Here is a 10,199-nt window from a genome sequence, read left to right as displayed (position 1 = left end):
CTTCCCCAATTTAAAAAGTCAATATTTACTGTAAATCTGTTTAATACACCAATGGATCACTTTAAACACTCCTTTGGGTAGAACTCATGACCTCCACCCTGGAGCACTGATGAGACCCACAAGTCATGGGCAGGATTCAAGGCCAAGTCTAACAAGCAGAGCAGTCTTGACATTGCTCCGAGCCTTACTCACAGAAATACAGTAATTATTGTGGCAGTTAATTAAATTAGGCTCTTTTATATTAACATAACATTCACCTCCATATTTTAAACAGCCCAATTGTCAATTTAATACACTCCTTATTCAGTGTTTAGCCCTGTGCCTTTGAGGCATCCCAAAAGCTGCTCTGTTTTGGAAGGCCTTTAAAGGTGAAAGAATTTCAGATCTGGACCCACTGAGATGCACACTTTGGTCAAGTCAATGAGCAACAGCAGCCCCTCCTTTGTGTAGTAAGGACTGTCACTGAAAAGATGTATTTTAAGATTGAATTTCTCCTGAAGAAGAAGTAAAAATTTAGTAATATCTGGGAATATTAAATGCTGGTATAAAGTGACCTGAATAGAAACAGACCTGTCCAATATTGTAAAATTCCCACAAGCCTCAATGTTACTTTAGCTTTTGAAACATTGACAAAACCTGCAGTTTGAGGTTCTGAGGTCTTGCTAATTTTAACAACAGTCTTCCTATATCAGACACTCTTTAACTGAGTATTTTCAGTATTTTTAGTGAAAGTGCTTACTCCACAAATGCTGGAGGCTGCTGCTCACTGACTTAACCCGGAACACCCACAGAGTTGCTTTATTTCCCCTCAGAGTTGTGAAGAAGTGCTGGAGAGAGTTCTTTGTTCCCAGTCTCAGGCTCCAAGCAAGGATCCAGGTTCTGAAGTGGTGGAAGACCCCGTGTCAAGGACACCCCTGGTCCGAAGGCACAGCCAGGACAGGTTACAAGAGCACCCAGCTCTCAGGACATTGCATCAGGGCAGCATGAGGGATTTTGCCAGTCTCCTCCAGAACCATTTTTTGGTGCAAGGATTGGTGTAGTCACAAATCGTAATGAACCGTAAGATACTTGGAAACTCATTTTTCATGGATTTGTACTTGACTGGAATCAGCCGCTTGTGACGAGCACCTGAAAGAGAGGTCCCAGAGGCAGAGAGTTACACAGAGCCACGGGCAGAGCCCACAGCATTCCCTCCCCACCACAGCAAGCACATCCAGCCTTGCTCCTGACTGGGCAGCATCTGATTATATTGCAACCAGCTCTCACTCTGGAGAGCAAATCTCTGAGTCCTGATTTACTCAGGCTGCAGAATGAATCCCCCTGCTAACATGGACTGCTGGTTTTGAGACACCACGAGATGAGAGAACCCTCCCTGTATCTGCTGCTGCTTGAAGGAGCAGCTCTTCTACAGAGGAGTTTCTGCCCTTGTAGCTCTCCACAGGGACACCTACCACCACCTGCACTGTGCCCAGAACAAGTGATGACACCAAGATGAGGCAAATAACCAAGATTTCATAACTGCAGTAGATGCTGGAGTAACCCATGGAGCTCCCAGAGCCTGCCACTAAACCCTCCTGTGCATTACTAACACCTCCACAAACAGGTAACGCTGTGACTTCCACCCTTGATCTCACTGGCAGAGCTCAGGTCATTCCATGCAGATGGAACTTCTTTTCCTGTTCCAATGGAAGGTGTGATGCCCATAAAAAAAACTGGTGAGGAACTAAAAGGACTTTTCTACAAATCTTGATGACTGGTGGCTGATACAAAGTCCTGGGAGTGTTCAATGGATTAACTGATATAATGAAATTAGTGTGTCAAGGAAGATGGAGTGAATTCCTGTTTCTGCCACCAGCTTCCAGTTTAACCTCTGGCATGTCCTTTATAATATGACAGATGCCTCATCTAGAAAAGAGGCTTTACATTCAGATACTCTTCCCAATTCTACATATCCTCCATACTGTTAGGCTGGGCTGTGCTTACTCCCCAGCAACACAGACAACTGTAGAAAACTAGTGGCTAGAGAAGAGCAATCACACCAGAGCTGGCAGAAGTAAATTGGTGGCTTTTCAATTCAGAACAAAATATGTAAAAATTTTCCCAACCCAAGTTGAACGTTCATTCCATATTTTGTTTACCTATACACAATACTCAAGGATCCCTGCAAGAATCACAAAATGGAATAGGCTGGGTTGAAAGAGGCCTTGAAGATCATGCAGTTCTAACCACCCTGCTATGGGCAGGGACACCTTCTACACTAGGTTGCTCAGAGCCCCACCCAGCCCGGCCTTGAAATCTGCATGTTCATTACCTGTCACCTAGTTCCCAGCTTTACTCACATCCTGGATTTATTATACGACTTGTCTCTTTAGCAGCAAATTTTCCTGTCTGGATCTGGAAGCCCTTCACAAGCCTGAGATGCAGCTCTGACATTTCTGGAGCAGGCAGCATTATCCCACTGACAGCTGGAGCAGTGCAGCACAGGCAGCTTCTTGCTCACGGCCACGTGAGGAAGGTCAAGAGCAGAGCAAGGGACTGAGCCCAAACCCCTGCCTGCACAACCAAATTATGAAGCCCCTGTTAGTTCCAGTGCCCACTGACCTCAGCTGAAGACGTAGCTGTCACTGTAATAAAAATGATCATGTGCAATTGTAAATGGGATATTTGTGTGATCTTACCTGGGGAAAGACTAAGAGCAAATTTGGTCTGGAAATCACATTCGTCGCTTTCCAAGTAATCATCTGAAACGACAACCACCATCCTCCGACACCTGGAGATTAAGCAGGGGAGAAAAGAAGTAAAATATCAAAGGAGATGGTTTTTATTGCCACAAACAGAAGCATGTACTGCTCTGAATTGCTCCAGAGAAGGAGAAGGACCTGGCTGTGTTCCAGCAGGAATTAACTGCAGAGCAGGAATGACTGACATACACATAGAGATGTTACACAGAAAAACCTGATTACAGATACACACTCACATACCAAAAAATGAGGAAACAGTGAAGTCCAGACTATCTATGCAGCCTTTATGTGATCCTGTGTCTATATATGACACACAAGGCAAAGAAAAGTGATTGAACATAAGTAGCATCACCACAGTGGCACCTCCCTCATGAACACAATGAAGCGACACATTGGGGAATGCCCAAGTCATCCTTCTTGAGCCAAGAACATAAAACAAACCCCATTAAGACATTCTTGTGAATTTTTGCTGTTTAGCTGGCACCACGCTGCAGACATCACTGTAAAATGAATGTAATGTTCCACTGCACTCACAGCTGGCCCCAAGAGCCATGGTTCACTTACCTCCTCTCTATAAGTTCTCCACTGATGGACCACACACAGGTTCCTGGCAAGACATCCCGATCAAATACACAGAGCTTCAGTTTGAACTCTGTTTGCTCCAGCTCCTTGATCATCTCCTGGACAAACTGGAGGTCTTTCTGACAGTAGCAGATGAAGGCATCAAATATCTCTGTTCCACTCCCTGTAACCATTAAAAATGTAGCTGTCATCTACTATAAATGAAATTCACTCCTGTAGTGAACTTTCAAGAGCTCCCACAGACTTTAACTCAGAATCAGGAGTCTGACTCTGAGAAAAGCTTTGGCCAAACTTGTAAAGGTAATTTAGCATTTTATTAGATGAGCTGCCCTTCAGCCCAGACTCCTTAACAGGGCTGGCAGGAGGTAACACACATCAGTGCCCTGGCTGCTTTCACTGGCCAGGCTGTTCACACACACACATTGCCTGGCAGGGGTCAGGGAAAGGAGCTGAGGTACAGACAGGCAAAATCTGTGGAGGCAATAACATCCAGCCACAGGGAGTCTAGATGGAGCTGGAGAGAGCAGAGTACCCCAGGGGAAGCAACTCAGAGCCTTGACATTCTGGGATTTCACTGAGAGTTTCACATCGATAATATCCTTGTGGCTTTGGGTCCTTTTTCCCTAGTTGAGGTCAGAGAGATTCAAACTTCCCAACCAAAACAGCATTCAGCAATGTCCTGCCTTCTGCTGTTGATGGAGCTATGGGGTGAGCCTTGACATTTGGAACCTGTCATTTTTATGGCTAAGATGTCAAACCTGGGTACCTGAAGTCATATCCTAATGGGCCTGTTTTCCAATTACATTAATGGCTGGCAGCTCTTATTTATTTAGCAGTTATCCAAATACTAAAGTGCTGCATTTTAAGGGCAATGTTGCTCATAATTAAGTGCCTTAATACTGCTGGGTAGTTTCCAACCGTGTTATTTTTTTTCCCCTATCAATGTCACTACAGATATATTCCATTTTTTATGCCAATTAAAGCCTACCACAGTGAAAAAATAGGTCAGGCTCTAAAAGCTGCTGACTAAAGTATCAACCCAGCAGGCAGATTCAGCCCAAGAAGCATCCAGTGAAGCAGAAGGGGAATGTCTGCCAGGTCAGTCAAACTGAGGGTACTGCTGCAGGGGCATGGTGCTAACTTGGGGGTCACATCAGGCAAAGCTGCTGTGTACAAACACCAGGATACTGCTCTGTGGACATCTGGAGATGGTTAGTGATGTCCACACATGCAGCAAAGGTGGCCACCTGAGGTGAGTCTGGCCAGCACACACATGTGCACACACCTGGCTGCACATGCAGGGCTGCACACACAGCAATGCACACATACAGAGCCCATTTCCTCTCTCCACCCACTGCACACCCAGTCCTACTTCAAACCACTTCCTTTTCATTCAAGGTGGTTCCACTTGCCAAAGACAGGGCAGGGAAATCACCTCTGACACCCTTGCCCCTGGGTTCCAACCCCTTGAGCTTTCAGCAGCTGCTGCTCTGGGCCAGGCTGGGCTAAGGGACACATTTCCATGAAGTCTCCTCCCATGTGTGTCCAATGGCTCTGTGCCAGCTTATTCCTGGGTGAAGTGTTCCCCAGGGTTGCTTCCCCTCTCTGCTCTAAGAAACAGGAAAAATGAAGAAACCATTCTGGCCTGGGGTATGAAAAGCTATGGGAATTATGAAAGCAAGCAGGTTTCTGCTCTCCCCATGGGGAAGGAGATTCCAACACGAGGTATCAGGCAGCAATGGAAGCACGGGCTCTTACCATATGGATCATCCCTGATGGTGATGCCCATCAGCTCTGATGTCTTTGGTACACTGCTGTCCACTGCTGGCACTTGGAGAGGCTGGTTGGCCTCCTCCTGCTTCCTCTGCCAGTACTTCTTACAGTCCTCCTCTGCAAAAACACACAACCAGGGCAAGAGGCCCCTGTGACGTGGGTTTACACTGCTGGAGTTCACTAAAACAGTAATAACTATTTCATGGACCAGGGATGCTAGAGGGAAACTCCCTGTCTGTTTTTTTCAGAATGTAGCATTTCTCTCACTGCTTTCTGAACGTTTTGATGCTGCCTCCACCACCTCCTATAGCAACTAATTCCTGAAAATCTCTCTTGATATTTTAAGAAGTACTTTCTTTTATTTGTTTTATTCTTCCTCCTCCCCTTAGCTCTACTATACCCCAGTATTTAATATCAGGAGTAAGGTACAGAGCTATCTGCTCTCATTGTTCTGCATTTTGGAGTATTTGAAATCACAAAACAGTTGGGGAGGTTTTCATGGTGTCAGTCTTTCTGCCCATGTCAAAAGCCATAAGACAAGACGAAAAGGCCTCAAGTTGCACCAGGGGAGGTTTAGATTGGATATTAGGGAACGATTCTTCACTGAAAGGTGGTCAGGCATTGGAACAGGCTGCCCAGGGCAATGGTGGAGTCAGCATCCCTGGAGGGATTTAAAAGATGTGTAGATGTGGCACTTGGAGACCGGGTTTGGAGGTGGCTTTGGCAGTGCTGGGTTAATGATCCTGTATGTCTTTTCCAACCTTAACAATTCTCTGCAGACACACAAGAGCTGATTCACACCCTCAGCCTTTGCCAGCCAGGACAACTGCAGGTGACAATGACTCTCCACACTCACCAAATACAGCAGGACCATGTAAAATTTTAAAGAGCTCCTGAAGGAGCTTTTATGTTGTGCAACAGCAGTAGGGATCCTCTTATCCCAAGCACAGTAGACATGAACCCCACTCTGAGATAACAGAAGGGCAAAGACCTGTTACAGTCACTGCTGTGAACTTCCCAGTCAGGTCAGCGATGGGCACAGATCTATTATAAACAGACTTCGTTTAAAAATAAATCATAAATCTAAATGTGAACTCTTTGGGGAAGCAACAAGAAGCTCTCCACCCTCTGCTACTCTGCAATTACAGAAGAACTGAAAGTAAAAGGAGATTTGAAGACAGGAATTAAGAAAAAGATGAAACTCCCTAGAGACTTTGCCTTTACTTAAGATTAAAAAAAAAACCCAACACGTGTTAATCAGTACTGGTCAGCTGGCACAGCTGAGTGATGCAACAGTAGGGTAAAGGATCCCTTGGAGGTGCAGGATGCTGGTGGGAGCCCAGTGAGTCCTCCTGTAACACAACCTGGCACAAGCAGGTCTGCAGGAGCCCCAGCTTGAGCCCCCACCCCTTGCTTCTATCTCAGCTTTGCATCTCGTTACTGGATTATCTCCAATCTAATAAGGCTCAGATCTGATCAAAGCTTTTCCTGAGGCTGAGGCATTCCCAATCTGCTTTTCTCCTCCTCTCAGCCTCCCCAGTCCTGCAGAGGGAAGAATCAGCCACATTCCTTACCAGTCAGAAGCTTCAGATTTCACATCTTTCCTCACTAAAGCCCTAACTCAGATCCCACCTCTCTGCCAGCTGCCTGTTGCATGAGGTGTGTCAGCTCAGTCAGTATCTTTGAAATCATGATTAAAGTCACTTTGAAGTTGCCAACGGGTTTAGCAGTCTCAGAGGAAGGACTGGCACACAGCCACCACCTTAAATATGCCTTGATTCCCCTGGGGCCAGGTTCACAATCCAAAATACTGCTGAATAGGCAAGAAGAGGCAATTATTTAACAGCATTGCATAGTGCTTCATACAATATGAAATGTGTATTGAAATGTTCGTTTTCAGTGTATTTGCTCCAACTCTTTTCTCCTTGCCTCTGATTTGGGATGGATCAGTCCCCAGCTGGAAACAGCACCTGACTGCACAGGTTAATGAGAGTGAACAAGGATCAGGGATGACTTTGGGACCATAAAGATAAAGGATGCTAAACAACACAACTAAACAGCAAGAAACTCTTCCAAGCTGTCTTCCTCCACCAAGCACCTAACTAGGCTTTACATTCCTCTGACAGTCAAACAAATTGCAGAGGAATTGGAAAAAAAAGAATAGAAACATGAAATCTAAAGCACAAAATCAGTAGCATGATGAGAACACAGAGAAAACAGACCCAGTAACTGTCTGGAAACTGAATGTAACTGACCCAGTAACTGGCAGGAAAGTAACACTTTTGTAACAGGTCAGGGAAAAAACAAAAATCATTGAGTTTCAGCAGGAAAGAGCACAAAAGTATCAAAGCAAAAAGCTTCACATTCCTGAAGATGATTCTACAGCAAAATAAACTGCTGGAAGATCACAGCTAGGGCAGAGCTCCTGGGACATCAATACTGATGTTTTCTGATTCTGAGCTGGATCCCACTGAAGAAGTTCCAGTGGTACCCAAAGATGCCCCTGGCATCAGGAAATACAAGAGTATATGAAACCATTCCTTTCCTTTCCTTTCCTTTCCTTTCCTTTCCTTTCCTTTCCTTTCCTTTCCTTTCCTTTCCTTTCCTTTCCTTTCCTTTCCTTTCCTTTCCTTTCCTTTCCTTTCCTTTCCAAGTGTAAATATCTCTGACTTCTGCAACAGCTCTCAGCAGCAGCACCTGGTCAAAGGCCCTCAGTGTAATCCAAAAATCATAAAAGAGGAACAGTCACACTGGTCAGGCTGAAGGTTCACTGGCCACAAGCCTCATCCTGTCTCAAGCACTGCACAAAACCAGGTGTCTGGGGGGAACATAAGAATAAAATAAGCTTACAGAGATATTTCCCTCATATATATATATATCTTTTGGACTATTCACAGTTCTGAGCTACAGACAGTATTTTTGTTGAACAGCCCTTAGTGGGCCCCTCTTCCAAGAATTTACCTATCTCCTTTTATCAGCATGACCCAACTCTGGGTAAAACTTGTGATTTTCCTGCAGACCATGCTCTTCCCACTCCTTCTGCTGGAGTCTCTTCCAGCTCTGACAACACTCCCTTCCAGTGGGAAGAGGTCCTGAGCCCAGGGCCAGAACCACCCTGCGTGATCCCAACGTTTTTGTGAAGCCCCAGATCTTTTGCACAGCTGGAAGCTCTCCCAGATTTGTTAGGAACCTCTGCTAAGCAGATGACAAAGCACACTGATGCTTTTGTCTTTCCCAAAACCTGGCCTTCAGACTGTGATCTTAAGTAGGAAGAACCACAGGACCAAAGGGAAGTTCTCCTTCGCTTCTTGGTCAGGCTCTCAACAGAGGTGGATTTCTACATCTTCCTTTATCTCCATGAGTAACAGGAAGTGAGATTTATTACTTCCTCGTTGCTAACTCAGTAACTCTGTTATACAACACAGGCCTTCAGGGAATTCTCTGACTTTGGAAATCCTTTGGCAAAAAATTTCCCCGCCTGATGACAGCTGGGTTCCCTTGGAATTTCTCTGACCACAAAGAATACAAAGAGCCCTAAAAGAAAAAGCTATCAGAACAGCACAAGGACCTTCATTCTTCCCATTGACCTGTCACAATTTTTTCAGTTTGCATGGAGTTTTTTTCCTCTGACATTACCCTGTTCCACACACCCCTCATCTCCCTCAACATCTTCCTATCATACTACATCCACACATCATAATTTTCACACTGTCTGGTGTCAGTGCAATCTGTCTCCTGGCTAACCTGGCTAAGAGCATCTTTTGACACACAGAAACTTTTTAACTGAAGGTTTGGGATAACACAGGGCTCCAGGTTACTTTACAGGGCTTATGGTTAGCAGAAACAGCATATGTCTCTCCTGGAAGCCAGGTGAGCCTTCTGTGTACCACAGATTGGTTTAGGCTGCAAGGGACCTTACAGGTCATCTCATTCCAACCCCTGCCATGGGCAGGGACACCTTCCACTGTCCCAGGATGCTCCAAGCCACATCCAGCCTGGCCTTGGGCACTTCCAGGGATCCGGGAGCAACCACAGCTTCTCTGGGCAACCTGTGCCAGGGCCTCACCACCCTCACAGGGAAGAATTTCTTCCCTATAGCTAATCTAATATCTAATCTTCTAATATCTAATCTAAATCTCTCTTCTTTTAATTTAAAACCATTCCCCCTTATCCTATCACTATCCGTCCATGCAACAAGTCCCTCTCTCTCTTTTTATAAACCCTCTTTATATTGGAAGGAGCTCTAAAGTCTCCCTGGAGCCTTTTCTTCTCCAGGCTGAACACCCCCAGCTCTCTCAGCCTGTCTCCATAGCACAGGTGCTCCAGCCTTCGGAGCATCTTTGTGGCCCTCCTGACAACACCAGGATGTCACTCCATCACCTGGAAAGGGCTTTTCTTCTCGAGCGGGACTTTATCATAACCTCACCTCCACGGACAGAGCAGCAAAGAGCAGCACGAACAGAAGGACCAACAGGAAGAGCATCCCCTCCCTCCCCAGGCATCAAGGAAGCAGCACCGAGGGCAAGCTCCGGGATGCCCGGGGCTATCCAGGATTCCCAGGCTATCCAGGATTCTTTGGGCTATCCAGCATTCCCAGGCTATCCGGGATTCCCGGGGCTATCCCAGCTCTCCCCATCCCCAGCACCTCACCCACGCTGCCGGCCAGGTCCGTCAGGACATCGTCGCGACCCAAGCTACGCAGCACATCCAGGAGCTTCCCCACCGTGGCCCCGCCGGGACAGCGTCCCGACCACTCGTCCAGCAGCGTGGCCGTGGGGTCGGGCAGCCCTTCCAGCCGCCGGATCTCCAGGAAGCTGCATCCCAGCGCCTCCGCCAGCGCCGTCCAGTCCGCGGCCGCGGCCGCCCGCGGGTTGAGGTAGAGCCCGAGGCGGCGGCGAACGCCGTAATTCAGGGCTACCATGGGCACGGCGTGCAGGTCCAGCGCTGGGGCCGGGCTGGGGCTGGCAGAGGGGTCCGATGAGGCCGTGGCCATGGCCCTGCCGCGCTCCCAACTTCCCCTCGCCGGTACTTTCGCTTCCCGGCTCGCCCCGCCTCTCGCCCGCCCCCGCACGGCTCTGCCCGCCCGGCCTCGGTGCATGGGGC

The 10,199-nt window shown here is 47.1% G+C and overlaps 1 protein-coding gene across 1 annotated transcript; it reads right to left on the bottom strand.

Annotated features, from left to right (window-relative positions):
- Positions 1 to 264: 264 nt before the first annotated feature.
- Positions 265 to 10,138, bottom strand: MYD88 (MYD88 innate immune signal transduction adaptor). The gene is made up of 5 exons (XM_014873652.2): positions 9,747 to 10,138; positions 5,082 to 5,213; positions 3,306 to 3,486; positions 2,679 to 2,770; positions 265 to 1,128 (listed from the first exon to the last, which is right to left on the bottom strand). Exons 1-5 carry the CDS (start codon positions 10,087 to 10,089, stop codon positions 974 to 976), a joined length of 903 nt encoding a protein of 300 aa, XP_014729138.1. The 5' UTR covers positions 10,090 to 10,138; the 3' UTR covers positions 265 to 973.
- Positions 10,139 to 10,199: the final 61 nt, after the last annotated feature.

The sequence above is a fragment of the Sturnus vulgaris genome, chromosome 1 (genome assembly GCF_052056855.1).
Source record: "Sturnus vulgaris isolate bStuVul1 chromosome 1, bStuVul1.hap1, whole genome shotgun sequence".
In the NCBI taxonomy this organism is placed as follows: Eukaryota; Metazoa; Chordata; class Aves; order Passeriformes; family Sturnidae; genus Sturnus; species Sturnus vulgaris.
The sequence above is the reverse complement of the archived record's forward strand: the minus strand, read 5'-3'. Positions and strand labels throughout refer to the sequence as shown.